The 27,395-nt window shown below is 38.8% G+C and overlaps 2 protein-coding genes across 6 annotated transcripts in view; both read right to left on the reverse strand.

The window, feature by feature from the left end:
• The window catches only part of pik3r6 (phosphoinositide-3-kinase regulatory subunit 6), a 21,713-nt gene extending 15,916 nt beyond the window's left edge, over positions 1 to 5,797 (reverse strand). For 2 of the 4 annotated variants that reach the window (XM_085162221.1, XM_085162218.1), the window contains exon 1: positions 5,697 to 5,797. The gene's annotated coding sequence lies outside the window, so the exon portion shown is untranslated. Of the gene's footprint in view, positions 1 to 2; positions 2,631 to 5,696 lie in introns of those variants that run through there. The other 2 variants (XM_085162222.1, XM_085162219.1) reach the window with 1 other exon arrangement.
• pik3r5 (phosphoinositide-3-kinase, regulatory subunit 5) lies at positions 2,753 to 26,456 on the reverse strand. Of its 2 annotated transcripts, XM_085162217.1 has the most exons (19): positions 25,914 to 26,456; positions 17,921 to 18,036; positions 15,576 to 15,691; positions 15,376 to 15,444; positions 14,410 to 14,548; positions 13,627 to 13,696; positions 12,907 to 13,081; positions 12,049 to 12,217; positions 11,893 to 11,961; positions 11,612 to 11,696; positions 10,834 to 11,527; positions 10,529 to 10,648; positions 10,286 to 10,417; positions 10,024 to 10,117; positions 9,482 to 9,558; positions 8,964 to 9,057; positions 8,659 to 8,741; positions 8,013 to 8,128; positions 2,753 to 7,615 (listed from the first exon to the last, which is right to left on the reverse strand). In XM_085162217.1, exons 2-19 carry the CDS (start codon positions 18,018 to 18,020, stop codon positions 7,465 to 7,467), a joined length of 2,553 nt encoding a protein of 850 aa, XP_085018343.1. In that variant the 5' UTR covers positions 18,021 to 18,036; positions 25,914 to 26,456; the 3' UTR covers positions 2,753 to 7,464. The 2 variants fall into 2 exon arrangements, with proteins under 2 accessions (XP_085018343.1, XP_085018342.1); XM_085162216.1 differs by having other exon boundaries at positions 10,834 to 11,696.
• Between the last annotated feature and the right edge of the window lie 939 nt (positions 26,457 to 27,395).

Genomic DNA, 27,395 nt, shown 5'->3' on the forward strand with positions numbered 1-27,395 from the left:
ACCTTTTGGCCTCATGCCAGCGACACAAATTTCCCCATGAGTGTTGACAATTTACGGTTAATGCCATTCAGTCCCTGATTACATTACAGTACACAACTGTCTACACCTTTCTTGTACAAGCAGTCATTGGCAAGCGTTGCAGTGGTCAGCTGAAGCCTCGGATGGTGCTACCTAACAGAAAACAGGAGCGCTCATTTTCGTTGAGGCACACTGCAGACATCTCAGAAAACAGGAAGGGCCTGACAGCACTGTGTGGAAGTGTGCTCATAGAGCAAGAGAAAGGTGGTGTTTAGATGCATGCAGGGGAGGTGAGGCTATATGTGTGTCTGCTTGATTGGAAATCCCCAACCTAGGATAGCTTAGGGTCTTTTGACAGACACAGGTTTAATCGTCTCTCACATCAGAGTTGGACAGAGTGCAACAGTACGTATCTGCACCATTTTACCCACAAGTAGACAACAAGTAATACCTGAAAAACAAGTGTGGAGTGACATCTTTTGGACTCGTTCACATAAATATTAATGCGTCTGGTACAGTGAGTTATCACTTACAGTAAAAAGCATAAACAAGTTCCTGGACTTCTTTTTTCTTTTCAGGAAAAAAAGACATAGTGTAAAGTCCCACTGAAGTCAATTAAGAAAAATAAAGTAAAACCCAAAGCAAAAATTGAGAAAACTAGTTATCAGAATAACACAGGAAATGGACAACAATACAACCCAGAATAGACACTGATTGTCTGTTACTTTGTTCTACGTGTGAATTACTTCACATTGAGCAACAAAACAGTCCCTCTCTTCAATAACCAACAGTTTGTCATCTGTGATTACGACAAAGCAAAGGTAACTGAACACTGCTATAATTTTTCAGAAACACACCTGCACAAGTAAAAGCTGCAAAGATATTTCAAAAACAGACATGTAATCTTGCATGAGCAACAAGGGATATCAATCAAATTGATTTCCTGCATCAACATAATGGACAATATGCGGAAGTCCTTTTGGGTGCTTGAATGTGCACATGTTTGTGTGTAAACTTGCCCAACAAGGAATTATCTCCTCCTTAGGGGAGATACAAATATTTGCAACAGGCTATTTGTTTCAGATCGGAGGAGCTGGTTAAGTTAAGTTAAAGGTTTACATGCACCAGGTATGCCTCTTTGTGTAGTATGCTAGATCCATCATGCAACAGGAAGCTGGACAAAACAAGACAGAGAGAAGTTTCCCTTAAAAATCTGCATGTGAGAGTTTGTGTGTGTGTGTCTGGTAAGGCCTTGCCTGTAAGAAGTGGGTCAGTTGGACCACTAGGGTTCATGTGAGGATATGGCGTTTAGCTTAGATTAGGTAACACGCAAGAACAAGAGTTTTGCAAAAAATTGTATATTTAACCCAAATGATGATGAAAGCTAACACTTACTTGTGTGTAGTCACCCATGAACAAATACATCATGCCATGCACAAAACACATAACTTGTACTGGCTTATATACACAAATTCAGTATTTGCAAACTAGGAAATTTTTGTGCAAAACCCTTAAGGCTACAAGTTTAGCTACACACATTCATAACACTAACTACAGTGTTTTTTTCTGCTTTTCCTCAAACATTGCTATGAAAGTGAAACTCATCTGAAATATTATTGTTACATTTGTTACATAAGTATTTTGGAACAGTGTTCGCATTCAGTCATACATCTAAATTCATTCAGCTCAATGATAGACACCTCTGAACACAGACAGCATTGTAAGACCAGTACAGCTGTGACCTCAGACAGAAGGCCTGCGGATAACCGAAGCACTGTAGAGAAGTATGAATGATTTATGTTTTTGGTCTTAATGAATAGTAAGCTATTTTTATAGACAGCTAAATCAGCTATTCAATCTTCACATGCAGTTCTGCCATGCTTGTTTGTAAAGACATCTTTAGAAAGAAGCAGCGAATAGGTTTCACATATTTTGTTTGCTTGTATAGCCACAAATCAGCTGATTCCCTTACATGGCAACCAAGAACATAGTCTGGCTGGGTTTCCTAATACTTTACAATCCTGTCCGTCAAACAGATGAGATGGTATCCCTGCTATCAGTCTATCTGTTTAATCAAGTGCAATGTCTCTCATACACACATGGCTAAAGACTGATTGAAATATAATAAGAAAATTAATTTTATTCATTGACTGACATAAATGTTTGAGGTATGTGTTAGCAGTGCACTTATTAAAGTATATAGCCTATAGGGACTTTAACTCACATTCATGTTTTGATATATATTTTTTCAATTCAAGTAGTTGTTCTTGCAGTAGTCAGTAATATTACTGCAAAGGTCTCAACAACAAACATTGTTCATTTGCTGCCCAAGATCACCAGACTAACCACATATCAGATCTTATTCAGCCACAGTGGGCAAAAATGGGCGACAGTGAATCACAGCAGTAAACTTTGAAAAAGTAAAAAATCTTTCGGGGTAAAGTGACCCGCTGCTACCGCCACAGGATGTGCCAAGTGCGTCACATAAAGAAAAACAGCAGCACAAATAGATCTTCACACATTTGGCTACGATGGAGCCACTACTTTCCAAGGAACCCACAGTTGCAGAACTGTGCCAAGAAGTATTGCCATTTATTTTTATGTCCCTTAAAACAAACAAAAGGGTAGTGTCTCAAAGTGAGGCCAGTCTGCGGCCGTCTGTTTTTTGGCATCTGCTACATGTGGAACTAAGTGTGTTTTATAATCACTTTCTGCAAGGTTGTGATTTTGAATGTTGTGTTTGGGAAAATTCAGCGGTTGTGTGGGCTAACACTGGTCCAAAGCTGTATCTGAAAACTATAAAGTGACAAAAAGAACTTTAGAAGTTTCAAAACAGAGCTTTCTCAGTAAAGTTAGCTATCTGAAAATTTACTCTATGAAAAAAACAAGCGTCATCACACGCTTGTAGTGCAAAGTGGCACCCTAAAACGCAATGTTTTGTCCAAAAGCGTAACTGGTAGAGATAGTTCACTTACGATAAGGAAAGCCACAAATGCTCAAACGTGTGAAGCTGTTATTACGAAAGCAGCTGCCATTTTGACCAACTTGTTTTGATTCATTTTAAAGTAAAGTAAAGATTAGGATTTATTTTATTTCCTATTTTCTCTCATATATCTCATATCTCTTGTATATCTTTTATTTTTCCAGCCTGCTTTAAAAATACACTTTTGTTAATATGTTTATTCAGTTTTCTCAATTTTCTTTTTTATATAACGAGTGATATAGAGTGCACTGTGGCTTGTAGGATGGTATACGGTATATGGAAAATACATTATTTCAAGTAACTGGTAGTGGGAAGTCACGCCGTCTGACTATGCCGCAAATTCTTAAATAAGCCGTAGAAGTTAACACAGCCTGAAGATATGTTGGAGGATGTTCTTCCAACTAAATTTAACAGCAGCTATTAAAAGGGTTATTAAGTTGTTTGTGACCCACAGCACCTGAAACTACCCAAGTCCTTCCTGCCATGTCTTTAGGTTATGTGTCAAACCAACATGACTGAGCCAAATTTGGCAAACAGCAAGCCAAATGTATTATATATTTAATTTATTGTATTTTATAATATATTTGTTCCAGAAGAGAGTTCTACATTGTCAAGCATTTTTTGTTATTTATTCATTTTACTTTTGCTCCCCACATCACGAAGCTATGACATCACAACATGATCGATCAGTTTCAGTGTTGATCCTGGACCAACAATAATTATAATGATGCAGGAACAATCTTGACCCATCTTGACACAATTAAGACATTTTCTGTAGCCCGTAGCTGCAAACTAAAGTATTTCCTTGAGCACTTTTTTTCCTCCCAAGAATTCTTCTCTGTCTTCAGCATTCCAACCAAACACTTCCCAGCAGAACACAAATGTAATGCATTGTCTCTAGCGCTATCAGTGCCCTCATGCGGGCCAGCATTCTCATCTTTAGTTTTTGATCTACTAAACAAAATTAGAGATTATTGTTAGGATGCCTTTAAGATACATCTCCAAAAATCCTCCCAAATGTTGCCCTTAAGTGGTTGACATTTAAGAACTAAGAATCCTTTGTGGAGAAACGCCACTACATCAGCACATGATGCTGACCCTGTTTTTAATTCATGGCTTACAGCATGAGCATTATGTAGTTAATTATGTAATTAATTGTTTATTATCGTTATTTTGAACACATTAATAATTAATTACACAATAAGCATATTGGGTAAAGTGTATAATTAATGATTATTATTATCCTTATTAATAGAACTTATATAGGCAAGTTCTATTAAAGTCTATATTTAATGATTAATCATCCTTAAATCAAATAGGTAAGTTCTGTTCCACTGCTGACACGAGACAGTTTAAATGCGGTCCTGTGTCTCATGGTGCACCTGTTCTGGTCATCCTCTCAACACTCCAGAACATGTTTCTTGGCTACATTATCTCACTGCATGCATTTGACTCACCCCAGAAACTGTTTATGAGTGGCCGCAGCATTGATAAGGTTATCTTTATAATGAACTAAGTGCGACTAATTTTCCTTATTCTGTGTATTTATATTATGATCATTTGTTGTTCATTCCCGCTATTGCAAGAGACTCATGAGTTCCCCTTGAACACCGTCCAAACCAAAACCGCGTCAATGAGGTAATAGCCTAAATATTTTAAGCAGTGAAGTCACCCATCCTTCATCTCTCAGTGAAAAACCTCACCCAGTAGCTGACATCAGTAGTCTGATTTTAAGTAACATTACATTTCTTTTTGCTTCACTAGATATTGTTGCACATTTGCTTGGCCAGTGATCACGATTCACAGACAGCCTAAAAAGAGACAATCATCCATTTTTTTCCCCTCAAAATAGCTGCTGATTCACTACCCACAAATGACCATCTGCTTTCTTCAACTACAACTAACCATCATTCCACTTAACCCCAAAGTGGTGCCAGGAAGCTCAGATCTAAAACAAGGAAGCTGGAGGAAATGCCGGCTTACTTTTAGACTCAAACAGACACAACATAGAGCCGGGGCTTCAATCAGATCAGGCACTGTTATCAAAATCTTGCTGATCTTGAAATAAACCGCCGCCCCCCTGCCTGTCTTCCCGTGTCACAAGCCAGGATGTGGGGAGGTTTTTGAACAGGCTATCTTGCACGTAAGAGACTATTCAGAAAATATAGTCGGATTAAAAAAACAACAACACACAGCGCGAGAGAGACCGGGCACTGCAACTGTCATGAGCAACAGCTACAGAATTTCTTGTCAAATATTTCTGCCTGGAGCTCTACTTTAAAACCACTGACATATCTTATCTCCATATATCACAGTAAGTGTATACTGCTGACAAAATTGTGTACCAGTGTACAAACACAAACAATGTTAAGGCAAAAAAAAAAAAAGAAAGAAAGAAAGAAAAGAAAAGAAAAAAGCCAACATAAACAAAAAAGCATATCTCAAACTTAGCGGCCAATCTCTGAAGTAAAACAACAGCATAAACAATATAAATACGCAGGCTATTTACAGTTTCAGCTTAAACTTAAACTGAATGCACAACTGCATGCAAATTATTTTTCATCACTTTCAGTATGTTAGCTACAATTTAACAGTCGTCGACACAAACTTTTGCGCGAGTGAGCAGCGGGTTAAGTAAACTAAAAATGTCAGCAGTTGGTGAAACGAAGATATTCTAGCTTTTAGGGAAACTTACCTAAAGTTGAGCTAATGCAGGAAGCTTCATTCGCTCTTCTTAAATTACTGTACTATTTCTGCGTCTCTGTCGCTTCACTCCAGTCATCTGTCTGACAGCAGAACAATCTGCTGACCACGCCCACTGCCCGGAAACCAATCAGAGCGCTTAACCAGAAATGATCATCTAAGCACGAGCCTTCGATAGATGTCACAGATCATAATTGGCGTTTGTGGCAGTAAAGCCATTTTAAACTGTTTAATGCTGACTTTACATGCATGTCTCTATATAAAGATATATGTGTGAAAGTGCATATATTTTCTTACAGATGACCGCACGGGTGTCGCTGCATTTCAGAGGGTATTCATTTTAACCTCAGATATAAAATGAAGCACTTACAGTTTCAAAGCAGTCCAACGTTGCTCTGTTCATTCACTGTTCATTTATGTTGTAAACGTAGCCTATAAATTGAGTCGACTTACTCTGCAGACATATACATATTTTAATGATCTCTGAATTGAAGATGTTTCATAGATAGACAAATATAATTTACAGAAAGAAATATCACACTTTCATCAGAGGACACATGTAGATGGAGGGCACTGGTGTCATGCATTATCTGACATCTAAACAAAAAAAGTACCTAATTTAACCGCCTGTTCGCTCGGTTGTCATGTCATTTAATTATACCAATCTGCAGTGCTTCAATTTCAGTGTCAGTCAAGTCATCAGGATATTATCCCTTTACACTAACAAAACAATAACATTTTAATTGCACAGATTACTGAGTGTAAAGTGCAATGAATCAGTTCCTTTTCATGCAGGAAGTGTACATCCAAATCTATTTTTAAACACCTTTTCCCCTACTGGTGTCCTTATTTTAAAACAAAATCAAAAACATTTCGTTCATAAAATATATTACAGTAATTACAAAGACACTTTATTCCAAGTACACTGTACTTCAAGTGAAGTCAAATAAAAAAGTCACTGGGGCCCTCTGCTGGTCATACTTATAATTTCAGTTAAAACAGTACAGTGTAACTCCTTAGGAGAAATGTTATAACTGTGTATAACAGGCATAAAAATGATGATGTGATTTTCAAGTTATAGTACACGGCAGAATATTTACAAAAATAATATTTACATATTCTCTAATAGTGTGCATTCTCAGATATTGTCACCTAATCTGATTATAATAGACACATCCACATGGATTTCCAGAGAGAAAAGTTGGTAAACTTTGACTCCAATATACCACAGTCTTAACATCTCCTTCACCAGGAGCCTGGTAGCACAGCATATGGTGTTGCTAGTTTGTGTTCCTTTTCACCCAAGACTCTCTAGATTCACCCTGTTTACCCAGAGGATATTTTAATGTGACTGTGGGTGGAGTCATGTTTGTCTGTCAGTGCAGAAAGAGGAAGTGAAACTTGATGAATGAAACCCAAAGTGTTCCCTAATTACACAGAATGACTGCTGTGTACAAAGAAAACAACACACAATCAACTCGGTCTCTTGGTTGCCTGGGTCTTCTGGTACGTGTAAATATATATAAAAAATAACATAAAATAAAATAAAATAAAATAAAATAATCAGGTGACTTTTGTTACTATCCCTGTTTTTATGTTTCCAAATGTTGCACCCCACTGCAGGTCGAAGGCACCATCATGTGAATCTGTCCGAGTAAAAATTAGCAAAAATATTAAAATATCCTCTTTAGTTAGTCTCTAATTTCACAGAATATGCATAACAGTGCAGAGCATCTTTCCCAGATCAGTGGTCGGCAGTTTCAGGGAAGAGCCCCACTAAAAGTGACTATGGGCAGGCAGAGGAGGGAGCAGAAGGTCGGGTGGAGTGGCTGGATTTGAGCAGAGGCCTGGAATTTTCGTAGCCTCCAGTCAGTGGAGCTGTCAGGTTTGTAGCACACTGATATTTCACACCTGGATGACAAAGAAGGAGATATATGGTTAGGGAAAAACAAACATTTGCAAGGACTGTGTACTGTAAGTGGGTTTTGTCATTTCTGTGTATGTTTCCTGAGAGGAAAGAGGGCCATGGTGACGCATCTGAGCGAGAAACTGCTCCGAGAACAAAACAAGGGCTAAAATCTACATTGTATGTTTTTGTGATTCTAAATTTTTTTTTCTGACAAATGTTTCTACTAACACCCCCCCCCCCCAAAAAAAAAAAAAAAAAAAAGCTGTGTCTTAATATATGATTGTGTTACCATGTAGACCATGTAGATATGAAACAACCTGTCTCAATTAGCTACCATCACATATAGCTTCTTTCCAGTTTCTTTTAATTTGGGTGCACGTGTTTATTTTCATTCCAAACCTGGTGACACTCTGTAGTATCTTCTTCTCATCCTGGTCCAGGCACACAGCAAAAGTTGTGTTTTCAACACCGCTGACCTGCACCTTGTCCACCTTCACCTCAGTCACAGTCAGCTGCTGCAAAGGTGATAAGCGGAGCAAATTGTCACAAATAGACATTTTACCAAAAACCAACAAGACTTCACGAAAAGGAATCATTTTTAAACAACACGCACGACTTTCACACCTCGACCGAGCTGCATTGAAAACAACTCAGATGGGTTCAATCATTTAATCAGGTCTACATTTTGCTGATGAGGTTAAAAACTCTTATAAATAAACGCTCAAAACCCAAACTAGGTTAACACACCAGCATACAGTGCTGCAAAACAATACTACTGCCAAAGCACACACCAGCAAAAGAAATGTGTTCTTGTTTGTGTGTTGTGGCTTTCTGTTCCATCACGGTGTCAGACAGTAAACGGTTCCCATACATGCTTGTGTGTGTGACTAGATATTCAGTCGAGATTTTGAGATGAAATCGAGTGTGTATCGAGGACTCCATCTTCAGTGATGGCTATGCTGCAAAGCTGTTTGCGAAAGTAGATTGGTGCTGCACTTTCATAACCACAAACCACCAAGGCAGACTGATATCACGTATTGCTCACCTGGTTGTAGCCCTTTTTGCATTTCCCATTCTGTCTCTTCAGGACTTCAGTCATCGTCAGCTGCAGGCACTCCATCTTTGAGTCTGATAGACATTGTTTTAGGTCAATTAAGAATACACTTGCTCATTTTGTTCATTTTCACCTTGAGTATGTATCAAAAGGGTTTCGATTAGAAAACTAGCTTGAGTAATACGGGAATAAGAAAGTGAATGATTCGAATTGACAGTGAAGAATGGAATGTGTTTCCCTGAAATGAAATTGTGAACAGACATAACTTCTAATGGTAAACACAAAGAGTTACATACCTAGCTCCTCAGGATTCTTGCATGCTTTGATTAAGTTTACTGAAGTACAAACTTTGGTTTCTCGCTTCCACTGACTTCTGCCGCTAATAACAACCTGAATGAGAGGAAAAGTAGGGTAAGATTACGGCTCTTTTATTTAAAAAAAAACCCAAAACACTTCAATTTTGGGAGATGAGAAAAACAGATATGATCATGACTGCTTCCAGACGACTGTGTCGATTTTGAAAGACAAAGAGATGTCACTTTTACTAATTTCTAATGGTTCAGACCACATGACCACAAAGACCAAACCTTTGTGCAAGTCTTTGTGCTTTGTCACAGAAGTTTGATGCGTCATCTCCTGTGACTCAAGAAGCGACCATATAACTTAAACCAGTTCTTAAGGTGGTGGAAAACTGCACTAAAGGGTTTGTTTGTTTTTCTCCTGATAAGATGGCATAATTACAAATAAAATTTGTTTATAATGCAGCTTTATGAAACAAATTTTAATTAGGGATACAACCCGAACGCCATCCTACCTTGTTGTACACAACTTCCAAAGTTAGAGGGACTGCTTCTCGGTCACCATCAATGCCAAAACGTTTACTGGCAGCACCTACAGAAAAAAAAAGAAAAGCACACGTACACACATAAACTGTTAATCCACGGTACTTAAAAGGGCTACAAAAAAAAGATGTCTACAAAATATTTTTAAATGTACTTCCTGCTGTGGAAAAAAAGACATTTGTATACTTTAACCACTGTTGTCATAAGCTTTTACATAATGGAAACAAAGGGTAGGTCATTTGCACAGTAACTAACAGATAGAGGACATAAAAACATTTCCCTCAACTTTTACTTCTCCAAAGAAATTAAAAATCAGAAGTGCAAGTAGTGTTGACAAGTGAAACTTGAAAAGTAGAAGTGAATCATGATGTAAAAAAAAAAAAAAGCAGTTGTTTCCCTACTATAAATTTAGTAGTCTCAGCCTCATAATAAATGATAATCCATGTCACTGTAAGGAAATATGGCTGCTAGGCTATGTATAAATGCAAATGTTTGATGCATGCGTCTGACTTACCCATGGCCTTGATGGCTCGCGTTCCTGCGGCGTGACCCAACTCCAGGGAGTGGACGAACACCTCAGTCCTCCGCTCTCCACAAGCTAACGTCAGCTACAAGACCAAAGTTCCTCCGTTATTCGCTGAATATGAAACTGTGTTTTGTTGTTAATGAGTGCCAGAGTGCCATTCTCTGATACTAAAAAAACCTTGTGAATGAAGTTGCAAGAAAGGGGAACAAAAAGCCTAAAAAAGCATTTTAAGTGTTAACGTGTAACCAACCTCAGCCTGATAGAGCTGGATTAGAGTTGGCCGAGCAGCATAGCGGCAGTAGTACAGGACCAAGTCGGCCAGGATGGGTAGACGCTGCTCATATGAGCTATCGTAGGACTCGGACTCTGTTTTTGAGGTTTGCTGCAGCAAAGAGTTTATGATACATGGTGAAATTCTTTGTTGGATAAACAGGAATAACAGACTTTAGGATAGCTTTGGCTTGGCGGTGGAAATGTTATACTACAGTTATACCTGGCAGACGATGTTGGCTGGCAAGTTAAGCAGGCTGAGGGTGTTTCTTTCGTACCAAGGATCCAGCATACCAAGGAGATGGGCAATGTCATTAGTACTGTCCCCTATGCCCATGTGGTCCTGCATGAGCAAAAGTGTTATACATTTACCTTTATGGACATTTTGTCTTTCTGTTAAAAAAAATCACGAATAATCATTAGTCATTTTGAAATTATGTTTTCTTTGCTCTACACCTCAGGTAGCTTAGTCTAAACCAGACCTTGTGCCTTGTATTTGATATTTGCTTGTGGTGTTCTTGCACTTACGTTACACAGGGCTGTTCCCTTTGAAGCTCCAGGTTGAATTAAAGGACTAGAACCTCTCCGAGCTGCTATTACTACAGAGTCTTTCTTCACTGGCACAAAGTAGAACTGAAGATTGAAAGCCCTGCTGAGACGCGGACATGCAGTCTCCTTTCTCCTGAGGTCATTGTATGCTCGGGCCACCTTCCCCGCTACATGATCAGCACCAAATACCACCACCCTCAGCGTAATATTCTTAATGTCTTCATCACTGCTAAGAATAGGCCTCCTTCGGAAGCAGACGTGTTTAAGGGTTTGACTTTGTGGCTGGAGTGAGGGTTCAGGACTACGTAATCTGACCTGCTGGGGCAGGGAGTTGGAACGCTTCTCTCGCACCACAAAAAGGTCTTTAGATTCAGTGTTTCCTAAACTTTTGGCCCGGGAAAGAGGGCTCTTGGGTTTGATGAAAAGCCGGTAGAAGTGTTGGCTTAGTCGAACTGAACTTTTCGTTGACTTTGACGAACATTTTTCAGCGACAGGAGAGGAGCAAATGTAGTCATCAGAATCTTCAAAGTAGTCACTATCAGCTCCAGAGGTGATAGAAAGAAGGGAGGGAGCGTACGATTCTGAGGCTACAGACAAGGTGGAGAACATAGAGTCTTTGGATGTGGAGGAGATCGTGGAGAAGGTAGAGGCACGATGGCTGTTGCGGTAGTCACTAGGGATGATAGATATTGCAGAAGGTTCAACACCATGTTCCTCCTCGTCTTTGTCTTCTTCCACATCAATTTCTGTCACATACCTCTCGTCATCAATATCACCCTCTTCTTCCTGCTCATTAGTGGACAGGTAGCCAGTTTCATGCTCCAAAAGGGTGTTCAGAACATCTGCAGGAAACAGAATATAAATCTTACTTAGAAAATAATATTTAAATTTAGCTATCAAAACAGAGAGAAAAACCCCTGCTGAAAGATCCAGGAAAAACTATCCTTAAGAGATTGATTTACAAAGTCTCTGTCAGCTAATAGGAAAAAGTTTATTCCCAAATATGAAGTACAAATAAATACAAGTTGAGTTTATTACCAAAGTTATCTTTTTCCCAGTTAAACATGTAACATTTGGCTGTGGGCAGTGGTAGCGTCTGCAACATTCCTAAGAGAAGAGCAAAGTAACAGACGGATTAGTGCCATGTAACACACTTCCAACCTCCAACCCCCCAGTTACCAAAACCGGCCTTACCATCAGACTTCCTTCCATTGGAAGCAGGGATCTTCATCATCTCCCTGAGTTTCTCCAGTCCCTGGATGACATGACTCCGCCCCTTCAGCGGTTCACTCATGGTAGCAGCTGCCTCTAAGGCATCGCTTACCAAGGAGTAGATCTCCTCCAGCTCATTCACAGGTTTTTCCTGCAAAAAGTTATGGTCTCATATTAATCTCATATTGGACAGTACAGTTTTTGACCATGTGATGTCATAACATTTTCCTTTAATAAATATTTATAGATTTCCAAACTACAGTAACCATCTCAGAGTTTAAATCTTGGGCTGGAACTACAAAGCAAATATCTCACATCCTAAAAACATTCTTCAAACATAACACTACTGACAAGCAACTGCTTACGACGATATCGTACATACGCTAGAGTCTTTTTCTCTTTTATTCAGTTCAGTTTAGCAACGAACATCTTTGTTTTCAACTGAGACCTGCCAGCAGGCAGAGCCAAGATAAAAACTACATTTATCTAACCATCAAAACCCATTAAAAAGGCATGTACTTAAGTCTTTGTAGCTTTATATAACCAATGTAATGTCAGAAATTTAAAGTAAAGATGGTTAATGGTAGATTAACATATTCATTCAGGTTAGGTTTAGAGTACACTAAAAAAGACTTTCTCCCATTAGCTGTGGTTTAAAAATGAATTAAATATCTTACTAAAAGAAATGAATTTAGTTACAATGAAACAATGTGATTATTTAGCTTGTATGAGAATTTAAAAAAACCAAACTATAACAAAATGTGTGTTTTGTACTACACCACAAAGTTTCCTAGCTTTTTACAATCAATATTTGCAAAAAAGTACATTTAGCACACTTACCTGCAGAGCTCTGTGAATGCTGTGCAGAGGGTACTTGGTGCCTAGTGTGGACTGGAAGGCGTGTTTAATCAAAGTGATGTAGGTTTCTCTCTGTGAGTGCTGAACGCAGCTGAGCTGCTCAGCCACTGAAACAAAGTCAGCAGGAACTTCACTGGGGTTCATCAGCAACACAGTCCTGTCAGCAACACGGAGTGTTAGAGTAAAACCTTGACTTGTACACAATGTACACAACCTATGCACTGTATGCAGGACACGATGCAAACAGGATGCTATGGTCATGATGAGGTTTGGTGGGTAGAAAAGGGGATGGAAAGGGATTTTCAAAGTACTGAGATGACACATCACACATGGTGTCATTAAGTATGGCACTTGTAGTTTATTTTTGTTGTTACTTCGGATCGGATAAGCACGAATGGCTGTGCAACTTGTTTTTCACAAGAAAGCAGAAGGTGCAAAGTTAACACACCAAAGTGAACTAAGCATACACCATCCTCTGCATGCAGTGCTTCAAAGGTAGAGAAAGCACAGTGTGTGTTTATGCAGCATAGGACCTTTGCAAATGCAGATATCAAATATCACCAGCACTTGGACTAGTTGTGGCTAAATTGTATATTTTTTTTCTGTAAATGCTATTTCTTTCTACATAGGCACATGCTTACATGCATATTCTATATTTTTACAGTCTTTAACGTAGTGAGCAGTGACATAGGGAAGCCTTACATGGTTTTTGAGCACTGGATGGATGTGTTCAAGCCCTGCTCGTCCCTCACCAGTCTCTGAAAGGAAATTCCTGTTTGGAAAACAGAACGCAAACATTTGAATTGACACCAAAAAAAAAGCATGCCTACATTAAATGTTGTGGTGGAATAACTAGAGGCAGATGAAGGGTAATTGATGACCAAATTACTAATAAATTATTGAAGTGTTAATATTGTTAATCATTAAAATTAGTAAATGCTGCTCACAGGACAGTTAAAGTCAAATGAAATGAATAAATGAGGTATGGGTACCTCTGGCTGTGACCTTATCCGAACAACAAATACACACCAAAACACTACACCAGCTAACACTCATTCACAAATCATTAAGTTGTCTTTTGTTGTTTTGTTTTTTTAATCTTTTGAAATACCTGACCATTCAGCTGAATTTCAGTGCAAGCACTCATTTGTGGTTTCTGCTTTCTGTAAATGCTGATACTACATCCGTTTTCAAACAATATCCCGTTAGAATGAAGAAGTTTCTCTTAAACCTGAAACCTCGTCATCATCCTGCCTCTGTCAGGTGTACACGCTACAAGCAGAGCTCTTTTTTCCCCCCCAAGCGTTATCCTAAATGCATTTCTTTGACTTATCACTAGGGGGAGTACAGTTCCAACAGGTGGATAAGCAAGAGGTAAATTAAGCATAGTATGTCTAAGAGGGAAAAGATGTGTGAATTAAACAGACACATAAAGAAGGGAAGGACCACAAAAAATAAAAAATAAAAAACATTCTCCATATTTACCTGGGGCCTTCATTTCTAGCTGTATTGTGGAGAGAAGCTTTTTACACACACTGCAGTAGGGTTCAGGCCATGTGAGGAAATGGCAAAACATGTCCATAGCTTCCTCCAGCAGGTCTGTGTTATCAGTGCAGTACGGTGTCTAAGACCAAAGCACAAAAAGATGTTTTTACTCTAGAGGAACTCTGTAGACAGCAAGATCCATCTCAGAAGACCAACAACATACTGAAACTACGATTATCATAATTGTTCATAATTCAGTTATACTTCATGGAATTGATTTCTATATGAAGCTACAATCTGGAAGCTTTGAAGCATAACTCAAACTATTACTCTGTTTTATATAAAACCTCGATGAATTATTTAAATAACTTGTTATTTATATAGTGAATAACTGTGCCTAACTGATCCAATACAGAAAGACCATTTTCTTTTGGAGCAACTGGCTGATCAGCAATAATAATTTGATCCAGAGGGATCAGAGAATGCTTTTAATTGGAGCCATTTGGTCCATTAAGTGGGATGTATTAGTTCATAAGAGGTGGAAACACAAAGTAATACAAAATTGTTCTTTTCAGTTCTGCTCTTTTTTCAGGAAATTAAATATATTACATATCTTATTGTCATGTTCGGGTCATACTATGGTTGTTCATTTGTTTGTATATTACAAAAATATATGTAAAATAAAATATTTAGCAAGAAAGAATAAACAGATAAATCAAACGTTTTCTGTAGGCATGATTTCTGCATGATGAAAAGGCTTCTTTTCAAATCTTTCATTGTTACGGTTTCTAGTATTATGCAATTACCCTGTAACTGCTTGAACATACGTCACAGGGGATTGAATTGAGAAACTAACTGAACTTTAAGATGGAGAAAGCTCATACCATCTTGGAACACTCTGAATGCTACTGAGAGGTGAAGAAAGGTCACATATTTTGATAACATCTGTTTTTAGACAAGCTGTACCTGCAGCAGCGTGGAGGAGAACATAATAGCGAGAGGAGCCACCAGCTCATACTGACACTGCTCCTGAACCTGATCGCACAAACAGATAAACACAACAGAAGAGCGACATAAAGCGAGTAAGGATTAGTTAATGTAGACTTTCGGTTATTATAGCATCCATTCATCAATGACTAATACATCTTTTCTCCTTGACCTCTCACCTCTCGGGTCTTCCTGATGATCTGCTGTAAAAGGATGATGAAGTTGTCCGGATCTCTCTTCACCAGCTCCTCCAGGCTCCATCGGTTCATTGACTGTCCCACTGAGCACATCAGCACTGCAATACATGCGTTTTTACAGCTATAAACAACATATATGCTTGACATTCTCACATATTTAATATCTAATGCTACAATTCTAATTTTTTACATATTTTTAGTAGCCATCAAACATGCCCCATAGTGGTAATGAAACAAGGCACTGGACAATATTGTGCTAGGCTCTGACACTGGTTTGCAAAAACACCCAACAGCTTTTTGAAGTCTCAAGCTGTCACTTCTGGTGCGTATCATAGGTGTGTATTATCACCTTTTGTTCACTGTTTCACTAAGGATGTTTGCATATGTACAAATACGACAGGATGGATTTCCTGTTGTTAGAAAAAAATAAAAGAAAGAGAAAATAAGATCTCAATTTGAAAGATTTATTTTGGCACTAGGTTATTCACAAAGGCTAATTTGGTAAAAAAAAATGGTGATAATCAATTACCTTTTTATCAAAAGTCTCAATTTAAAGCTTTTGGTATACATAATAATGTTAAGGAGTTTTACTGTTTTCTGTTACAGTGTGAAACAGAAACCTGAATTAAAAACAACAAAGTAGATCTGTGAATACAGTATTTCAAACCACACCGATCTGTTTTTTTTTTTTTGAGTGTGGTGTATCACAGTCACAAAAACAACTGAAAATGACACCTGACTCCTCACAAGCATGTTATTTTGATATGATCTCTCGATCTTCGTGACTTAGATTGCACATCAATCTAAGGAATTAAAACTTTAGCAGTCAAACACAAATGCTGTCCTATAAACAGGCCTTTGCATCCAAGTGCGCTACCTAACATCTCTAAAAAGCAGTGCGCTATTTGCATCATGATCACGCCTAACCACTTGGGAGCTCTAGTCTTTTTTAATATTGCTGGTTATGGGAATACAGTTGCCTGTTTTGAATGATCCTGTTAAGATCCAGAATGTAATACGTCAGTGCTTCAGTAGACGGCTTGTGCTCAACATGTGGACGTTTACGTGAATGTAGCACATTACATATCCCTGGAAGTTTATCCGGTCAAGGCATTTCAAAAATAAAAATAAAAGCTCTGAATTGGAAAAAAAGAATGATGAAACGAGAACACCAAACTAAGACCTTTAGGTCACGTTTTAAATGCCAAAACCACATCATCACCATCGATCAGTTTGCACAGGTACGCGTCATTCTATCTGACACTGGTTGACGTGCGGAGGCCGATGCCAGTTTGATCTTCCGCCCTGTTTTTATACTCTGCATCACAGTACCTCCTGCTTCTGATGCCTCACACACACACACTGCGGTCTGTACCACCACTTCCCCCCAGCTGTCTATTCACACAACTTCCTTCAACACCCAATAGTGTGCTCCACCAATGATCTTTCAGCAACAGTGTCATCAACAAGCAGCTCAGACTCTTCTGAGCGTCTGTCGCACACAGTGCCTGTGTTAAGAGCCCGTGAACAAACAACTTTTTCTGTCAACACCACATGTTACACATGTCCAAATGTGCTTGCTAGAGGTTGATACTTCTGAGAAAATGTGGTGCCTTTACCTTCCTAGAAACAGAATTTTGACCCCACACTCTAAATGAACGCCTGTAATGAACGATTTCTGTTCATTGTATGGCACTTTAGACTGCAAAACCTGCTGTAAGCAGATAAAATTACAAAACTTACAACAAACATATTAACAAGAGCCATGGTTAATGCCGTGATACGATTTAGTTAGTCAGAACTATCGACATTTACGATGGCTTAGCCACACATTTTGTCCCAGTAAACTATGCCAGTGAACCAACACAAGTCACAATACAAGGAGGTGACGTGAGTGAACTGCAGCCAATAAAAAGGTCAGTTTATTAAGCTGAGAGCTGCACCTGAAACAGAATGAGCTGCGACCAATATAACTCCATATATCAAATGTAACAATTATATCTGTGCATTATATCTGAGTTTTATCTCAGAATAAAAATAGTAAAGATTAAAAGATATTTGCAATATTTGGTGCAGTGACGACACTAACAAAAACAAATGATGTGATTTTGATGCCACGGCAGATAGGAGCACAACCAAGCATTTGCTCTGTACATCTCTAAAAAGATGCACATTAAAAAAATGGTGTTGTAAAATTCAGAGGATGGTGTTTGTCCAAGAAAAGCTTTTTAAGGCTTCACGGGATCAGCTGTCTGATTATAACCTTCTTTTACAACCAGATCTTAGCGGTGATCCTATAAGTCCTTGGTAAAACTGCAGGATCTTACCGTTCCAGTGATGTGCTGCTGTGGGACTTTGCCGCAGTCCATCCAGACACCTATCCAGAGCATGCTGGATCCGGTCCTCTGTACAAGAGGTGTGCTGCATATTCACCACTCAGGTTCTGGAAAGAGGCAGGAGAGAGATGATTATTATGCACCGAAATATGATAAACATCTCAATGCCCTTTAATGTCTTCTGTGGAATATTATCTTCAAATACCTTGGTATTCATGCATAATGTGCCCATGCAAACGTACACACATGCTCCTCTCTTTTCCTCAACAGTGTGTTGTGCTATCGCATTTACTTTGCATGAAGGCAGTTCACTCGGCAAGTATGAAAATCAGTCAGAAGAAGATACACAAACCATAATCTAAGTGGTAAGGAAAACAGACACAGGGCTATTTGTGTCACTGTTTTGTTGCTATAGTTCCTGCAATGTCCTAAACACATTTGACAGAAACCTCCGCTGCCTCAAAGCAGCCATATTTATCTAAAGACTTAAATGGATCTGTGACCACTTTAATACATGGTTTTAAGCAGACCTACTTCAGTTATAGTGTACTCAGCAGTTACATTGTACAAGGATGGGAATTTCTGGATTTAAGACATTACATATTGCTCAACAAGCTTTGACTGAGAAAATTTTAAAGGAAACCAAACTGGAAAGCAAACAGTTTTCACCATAATCTTTTTTTTAACAGGATAAAAGAAAAAACCCCAGCCTGAAGTGATTTTAAAATTAACACACACACACACACACACACAGCAATCCTATAAATGAGAGAGATATGGCGAGGAAGAGCTTGTTATAGAATTCGTGTATGACAAAAATGTCGTAAGTGCGTCATATTTTACCACTGACTCATGAGGATGTACTGAACTTCACTTTTTTTTTTAAACTTTCAGTTTATCAGCGCGTTTGGCTGTTTTTCATGCAGCAACTGAGGACAACCCAGGTGTGGCAAGCTGTTTCAGTTCTGTTATGAACACATCTCATAAGACATATGCGTAAGGAAAAACAGAGGCATCCGCCAGTCAAATTAAAATGGGCTGAGTAGATACTTGTAATTCTTGGATGTTTTTATATGTAGAAGAACAACATTTGTGGTGGCAGAAGGTTAACGACACAATTTCAGAGCTGAAAACTGGACCTAACCGCTAACCGAACAGTTTATAAAGAAGAAAGTAGTTCATAGGTTTGAAAATGGTAAAGTGAACATCTCTTTTCACGGGCAACTATAAAATTTCCCGATCTAACCTTTCAGTTCAAATTAAACAGGTGTTTCTGTGTGGTCCAGCTTGTACTCTTATTAGGAATAGCCACAGAAACCATTTTCAAAGAAGCCTGTTGCTTTCGATACAACAAAAAGTGCACTCTCTCATAATTTGTCAGGAAAGCCATGGGTTTTCAAGCACCCTTAATTGCATCCAACTCACCATGGCATGGTATGAATCTAATTATTCTTAGGTTTTTCCAGACTTCCCATAACAGAGTCCAGCTACACAATATTACCATGACCTAATTGCATGTAATGACCCCATTAGATGCAATGATGACCCCAGCTGTGTGATATGTTGTATTACACAGATGGTTTTCACATCCAGGTTAGACAACAGCTTTTTGAACATTTTGGGGGAAACATCAGCATTTCTTGCTGAATATGCATTTTTACATGTTTTTCCCAAATAATCTGCATGAGCAAACTCACACATGACCGGCCTCTGTGGTGGGAAGAGGAAACTAACCTACGATCTATTAAAAGATGATGTAAACAAGCTTAAAGTTGGCTGGCTGGACAATGAGTTCGAGCACCAGAAGCATACGCAACTAGTTAATTAATATATAAAAGTAACTCTGTATCGGTTGCATTGACGAGAGAGGCATCACAGACATTTTCATGTGCAATACTCTAGTTTTAGGGTTAACATATTCAATAATTTGGGGCCTAAATGCATTATAAAAACCAAATAAACAGCTTCTAACTTGTTAATGCATGTACACATAGAACAGGCACGTTTTCCATAGTTAATGTTGGAAAAAGATTGTTTAACATGGTCAGAAATAAGCTTGCTGATAATGCATTACGTATCTCCTCAATACGTTTCTCCTGACTCACTTAAGAATTTGGAAATGCAATAAATGCATGTGCAAATATGAGGAAACATCCAAATATAAGAAGCAGAACAAATAATAATAATATAATAATAATAATAAAAAAACAAAAATAAAATAAAAATAAAAATGAAGGCGACGGGGCTTTTAGAAGATTTACAATTTTAGAAACAGAGCAACCAATCAGATCTTCTGCCTCCCCCCGACAGAAATGCTCAGCAGCTTAATCGAGTTTGTCCTTCAAGAGTTATTTTATTCCTTTAAGTGAAATCTGAATGTGCCCAAGTTAAAAAAAACTAAATCAGGAATATCAGCATGCTGTGTACAGAAACATCACCGGTGTCAACAGTACCAAGAAAAAAAATAACTTTCATTTAGTAGTAATGGCTTTTTTTCCACACTGATTTCACATTCACATTTTTTTAGTCAGTGTAATCTTCAACAAGAATGGTTATGGAGTGATGGTAGACCAGGACCAGAAATGAGTAATGACATCAAGCTGTGTGTCTGATTATATCTCCTCAAAATTTCCCCTGACAGGTTCACAAATTCCCCACTTCAGATGAAAGCTAGAAATACATGCTGGCTGACAGATGAACGGTGTTACCAAATTACTCACTTGATCTTTATACACCTACACGCCTAATAACTCTAACTGACACACATAAGCACATAACTGTTTATCCTTGACTTCAGAGGACAGGAAGCTGAGTTACACTGATTACCTCGAGACTTTTTCTGACATGTATCAAATGCTAGTTAGTCTAATAGTAACCCCACTCTAGAGTAACAGTAAAACATGTCTGCAATTCAAGTACTTAAGACATTGCCCAGGAAGGGAAAGTTTGTTAGTGTTTGTGAAACCCGATTTAAGTCCCCACAGCCTAAACACAACCCTGGCCACCAACAGTCTGTATGCTTGAGAGCAGGCTGGCATTTGGGAATGTGCTTGTTTCTTGGCCAGAGTTAGATGGGCAGCAGCTGGTTACCTTGGATTAACACAGACTGAATCACATGCTTGTATGTGTCCACAAAAGATGTGTAAAAAAATAATATCTGTTGAAGAAAGACGTCATAATGATAAATGTCTATAATGACCTTATGGAAGATACGGAACAAACAGATTGCTTTTATGCCTCTCTTTTTCTTGGATTAGCTAAACAAGATTAGCTATCTTTGGAAAGAACCAAGGAAAGTGCACTTCCTGTTTCCAATCTCCATAATGAGCTAAAACATTTAGATACCAACTGTAAATTTGTATTTAAGTGACTTTTATATTAACCTATGAACCAGAACAATAGTTGATCATCGTCTAACAAGCAAGTTAACAAGGATATTTCTCAAAACGTCAGACTGTTCCCTATGAGCCGCAACAACTCATAGGGAACAGTGCTGTGGACATTGACAACACAGCACAGCACAAAACACCTTTAGGAAAATGTGCGCTATTGTTTTCCCCCAAACAATTGTCCTTATTTTTACTCACAACTCGTGCTTAAGTACAGATGCACAGTACTGACATCCAAACTTCCAACCTTGCCATAGGCACGGGTCAGGAAGTTCATGCAAATCCCAAGTTCAGGAGGCCAGATGAATGAAACTCAATTATCCCACAGCACTCCACTTTCCTAAAGTTACCATTCAATAACAATACCTTCAGCTCTAGACATAAACAAAACCACCATGAGGCACTTTTTCTCAGCCGTCCGTCCTCCCCAGAGATGTATTGTCTCTAAAAGGTGTCCCAGCGGCACTGAGCAGGACTACAGAGCTGTGTGCGTTGGATCCTTGTATTGAGTGCTCCGGTAATTGTCAGGGCTGGACAGAGCTGGATATGAGCCCAGTCGATGTGGAAGGAACTAATAAATTAAAGTTGTAATGACTCTTACATCCAACGTGGCGTTCAATGAGGACACGTAAAGGTAATAAAAGAGATGATAGCACTGCATGATGCAGTGAAAGTGTTACATATGAAAGAACCAACTGGTATAGTCCCTCTATGTTACTTATTCAGTACTCTTTTACCAAACATGGATGATTAAGCTTTTGTTTGGTATTCTTCTCAAAGAAAAGTCAGATATATTTTAGGAAGCTGCCATCACACACCCCTTTGCAATGTAAGATGTACATCCAGCTATTATTAATCTAATGTCTGCTGAACTATTAACCTGTCAGTGGAAATCATAAACACTATAATAGAAATATGGCAAAAACAGCTATATATCACATCCAGATTGTTGCGGATATTCTGGGCTTATGCAACTACAGGGATTTTTGCAGCAAAATGCAACCATAAGCGTCATCGAAGTTGTTTACATAGACCTGCTAGTCATGTTGCAAATGCAGCGACTCTGTGGTGTTTCATAAGAGGATGTATGCAGTACATCCCTAAGAGTCAACAAGGTCACTTCCACTTTTTCATGGCTTACATTCTGACAACAACAAGCAGTGTTTCTATGGTTTAGAGCTAGTTTTCAAAAACGTAAAGTGAAGTAAACATTATGTTACAGAGACAGTCCTTAAAGAGCTTAAAAAAATAAAAAATTAAGCATGGCTCATGCACTAAAAACAGGGATGGTGTCGTGTTTTGATCTTCAACATCTGCATGAAGCAATCTATTCTAGGAAGAAACAAACTAGGAAAACATTAACTGATAGCTCTGTCTACCATCAGGAGATCAACATACATAATCAAATGGTAATCTCTCACAGACATATCTTTTAAGCTTTTATCCAATGTTTGACTCTGATAGACTCCCCGCTCTGTCAATAATAGCATCCCCAAACCACCAAACTATACCACTATTCCACCCACAAATGTTTAGTTCCTTTTTCCTTTCTCTTACCTGCCTGCTCCACACTGAGAAAAGCCGGCCATGGCCGATTCAAGCAACAGCTGATCCAAATAGAAACAGCTTCTGGTATGAAATCCAAAGGATGCATTCTGGGTTTTGATTTTGTCACGATGACATTAACATTGTTCTTACATACTGGTTTTTGTGTAGAGTGCACCCCCCACCACCCAGTTATCTTCCCTTTATAAGCCCATTTCTCACTTGTGCTTCTTGTAGAGTTTTTCATCAAACTTCCCACAGCGCATCCAACGTTTCCCCTCAGCCTGTGTCCCTCTCTTTCTCACAATGTCCTCTTTTTCCTCTCCCTCCATCTCCTCACAGACCGCTTCCCATGTCTCCCACAGATCCCATTACCGAATGCTTCCTAACAGGAAGATAGCTTCCCTGCGTCGCTGAGGAAGCAGGTGCCTCTCTATTGTTGTGGTGTGATCAGACTCTTAGATATACTCCCACAGACCAGGGACGAGATCTCTGTGTGTATATGTGCATAATACATGCGTGCCTCTCATTTTAATTGACAGTCACACACCCCACCATCACCCTCACCCCAGCCCCAAACCCTTTCACAACTTCAATATTCACATCCAACCTTACTCTCATCCCCTGACCTAGTGGATGTGAACCTGCCTCTTATGGCTTTAGGAAATAACAGCAGTCGAACTCCAAAGCTCTGTTGTAATTAAGTGCTTCCCTTTAGTCCAAACAACCTCTACCGGTGACCACTTGGCATTATATATAAGCTAAGCAGGTCAAAAAGTAACACTGTGTGAATGTGGCTTTTGTTTAATGCTATTATGCTGTATTTCCTACTTTAGAGCATCTAGAAAATACCTCATTCGGAAATAATGAAGGTGAACTTGCTCTTCAGCTCTGCGTGCATGTGCGCGGCTGTTTAGAATCATCAGCTTTTATACTAATAATGCAACAAGATGCACACATATGCTGTTGTGTTGCTAATTACAGCAGCAAAACAAAGGGCCTGTTTGGTCACTCTATGTAAACTTTGGTTTTCACTTCCTGAATAAACACTGATAAACATATGAAAATTTTAATGCAAATATCAGATTCTTTAATATCAGATTATGAAACTCAGAGGAGGAGACAGTAGAAGCACTGCAAACAAGACTGAGCAAACAAACAAAATAACAAAAACTATATATACTATATACAAAAGCATATAGGCAGCATAGTCAGTATATAGGAATGTTTGTCTGTGTTCTAACTATATACAACAGTATATAGTATATGTATAGTGAATGCTAACAGATGCATGTGTTTACACACCCGGGGGTGTTGACCTCAAAGTATGTGTCGTAAAGGTGAGCACGAAGATTTTACTGATATCAAAGCCTTAAAGAGACAAACAGGAAACAATTTGACGAATAACACACTTTAGCGGTAAGATTCTGCTGTCAACCCTCCTAGATGTAAAATTGTGGTCAACAATCTCATACCCACAAATCAACAGGCTTGATTGTCCATGTTCTTCGATACAACAAATGGTCCGCGAGCTGCTTCAGCAGTTATTATTTCTCAACATAGGAGTGATTGTATTCCAACTCGATTGTGAAATTGGACTATTTCTATGAAAAATAGATGATCCCTTCCTGTCGTTGTGCAGAACAAATATGTCATCATCTAATGGGTGGGGTGGAAGCACGGGGTAGCGTGTAGTTCTTTTAAATTTTTTAACTTTCTTGAGAAAATTGTGACATGGGGTAGCGGGTAAATCATGCGTACGCCTGAAACATGACTCCAGTCACAAATATAACACCTTTAAAGACCCCAATCCTGACCTAAAAACACAGCAGATCATTTCTGGTGAATCTGGTTGCGAAGACAATCACCAGGGATCATTTCTGCATATGCAGAGGAAGTTATACAAAACCTTTCATAGCTTCAAAGGGAAATGTGGGAAGTCTCATCAGCTGCAAACAACTGATATGATTAGATGCATCACTTGGGTCTGCTTGAGGCCACGCAACGTAAAAAGCAAAATCTCAGCCCAAAACATGGAAAAGTGATGTTGCAGAATGTCTAAAAATCTTCTCTCTTTTTTGAAGTGAGTTTTATCTTATATTTTTGTTTTGTCTTCTCAATATCACTCAAAATCACAGTGTGCAGCTACATCATTACATTACTGGTGACAAGTATCTGAATTACTAGGCACTTTATACAAAAAGGTCCTCAAGTGACCTTTAATTGTATTGTACTTGTAACCCATGTGTGAACGGCAAAGGGTTGTTGTTTTTTTTCCCCAGTAACAGGTATCACGAGTTCAGCAGTTTGCTTGGTGGCATTTCTGTGGGTGGACAATCAAAAAAACTTGGTCTTTCTTCTCAGCCTGAACTTAAGCTTCGAGTAAATCGGGATCCTTTGCTTGCATCCCTGGTTAAACTCCAATAGACTTCCATGGCAACCAAAATGACCCCAAGGACAGGAAACCTTTCAGCTCATTGGTGCAACTTAAAGTGCTGACCCACAACTCTTCCTTCATCTGATCGCCTGGTCCCACTAGCTTCAAGTACTTTTCTCCTTCTAAAATCATAACATATATTTGAGACACCATCCAGGCATCTAACACGTGCTTCTGCATCTCTATACTTCCTCACTGAATACTATAGGCATGAATCACATAGAAAGTCTAGAAAAGCAGAAGTCACCATAATGGTAGGACTGTGGAGGTCTGCCAGATCACAGGTTTCCCATCAGTGTTTGATGCTGACAGAAAACAAAACAGTTTTTAACACTGCTGAGAAACGAGCTCTGGTGCCATAAAACACACGTACATGAGGAACAACTAGATTACAATAGATGAATGACAGAAGCAACTTCACTTTAACGGCGTCATAAACTGTCGACTCTTAGATGCAAACGTAGATGCGCACAGGTGACACAAACAGTCTGTTGTCATATATCAAAGGTTCATGAAATTCAACACAAACATATCTGTACACAGTTAACCCATTTGCGAGTGGAACACTGCTGGTCGCCTTTAGAATAAAATATTTCCTTCTTCACAGTCTTACCTGTGGGTTATTGGCCAGCCTCCATAGCCCCTGTGCGTGTCTTAAAAGTCCAAAAAATCCAAGGAAAGGTGTCTCCTGTTCAGCGTCGCTGCCATTCATTCAACACGCACATCACGATTTAATAGGCAAACCCACATCCTGTGTAAAAAGAGCGGAGCCGTACGCCGAAGTGTCTTCTGCGCTTTACATACAAAAACTGGCTCACAAACACGGCAAACAGGAAGTGTATGAGCGAGGCGCATGTGAGCACAATGACGACGGCTGCTGCTGCCGCTGAGAGTGTAGAGCTGGGAAGTGGAACTGTGTGGTAATCCGTGTGTTTCTAGACCTGTGCATGATGTTGGCCTCTGAAAAGAAGTCACGCTTCATGTGTGCGTTTTATGCGCACATTACGTTCACTTAAACCCAAGATATGTATTTCTGTATTTTCGGTGTCTTTTAAATTCAAGTGTTAAAAATAACTATTTTGAATGACAGAGAAATTATTCAAACCTGCGGACTCTGAGTGTTTCATTTTCTCTGCAAACCCCATTCTGTCAGGGAAACACTAGCCTTACTTCCCCCTGTCGATTTGCTTGTCATTTACATGTTATCTATTTGTGTGACTTTGAATTCCCCTTCTCTTAAAGAGAGGGAAATGCAGTGGCAAGCTAAACAAACCAGTGACAGTAAACACGGTCTGTGTTTCGGCTCAGAACTCTTGTCACTCACTACCAGCACAGCAGCATCAGGATCCAAAGCTTATATAATATAAGTTAATGAATATAACATTGATTTAGATTTAGTTTCTAGTTATAAAGGAAGGTGATTTTTACACAATACACAGAATATATGTATTCTTCTTATTCTTATTCTTATTATTTAAAAAATACATTTTAAAACGACATATTATATTCCCACAGAGCTTCAATGTAATCTTAAACTCAGTTTTTAGGAAATATACATGTTTAAATATAGTCTATTTATGAAAAAAGGAGCACAGAGATTTAGTGTAGGGTTGGTTTATCAGCTTGTTGTTTGTTGTTGCCTGTCTTTTGTCAGTCACAATGATCACTGTGACATCAAATATCATGCTGGATCTACCAGTTCTATCATGAGACTATCCAGCTCTGATGCAAACTCAGTAGCCATGTCATGCCAAAAGGCTTGATAGGAGGAAATAACAGAATGGGAGACTGCAAAAGGATATGCACTGCAGAACTTCACTGACTGATAGAGAAGATGCAAACAGTGCATGGATACTAAGCAGAAAGTGACAAAGAGAAAAAAAAAAACACAGTTGTAATTGTTATAATATTTGAAAATCAGGAAGTAAAGCCTCAGACAAATGAAAAAGATAAGGAGCAGGAAGACCATGTTTTATAAAGATCTGTCCACAGAAAGAAAGTTCCGTGTGCTGGATGTGAATTTCTTAAAAACGGATTCCCTGAAATATCTTTTTTTTAGGTTGGACTATTGTAATTAATTTTTATCAGGTTGTTT

The sequence above is a fragment of the Neolamprologus multifasciatus genome, chromosome 6, assembly GCF_963576455.1.
Source record: "Neolamprologus multifasciatus chromosome 6, fNeoMul1.2, whole genome shotgun sequence".
NCBI lineage: Eukaryota > Metazoa > Chordata > Actinopteri > Cichliformes > Cichlidae > Neolamprologus > Neolamprologus multifasciatus.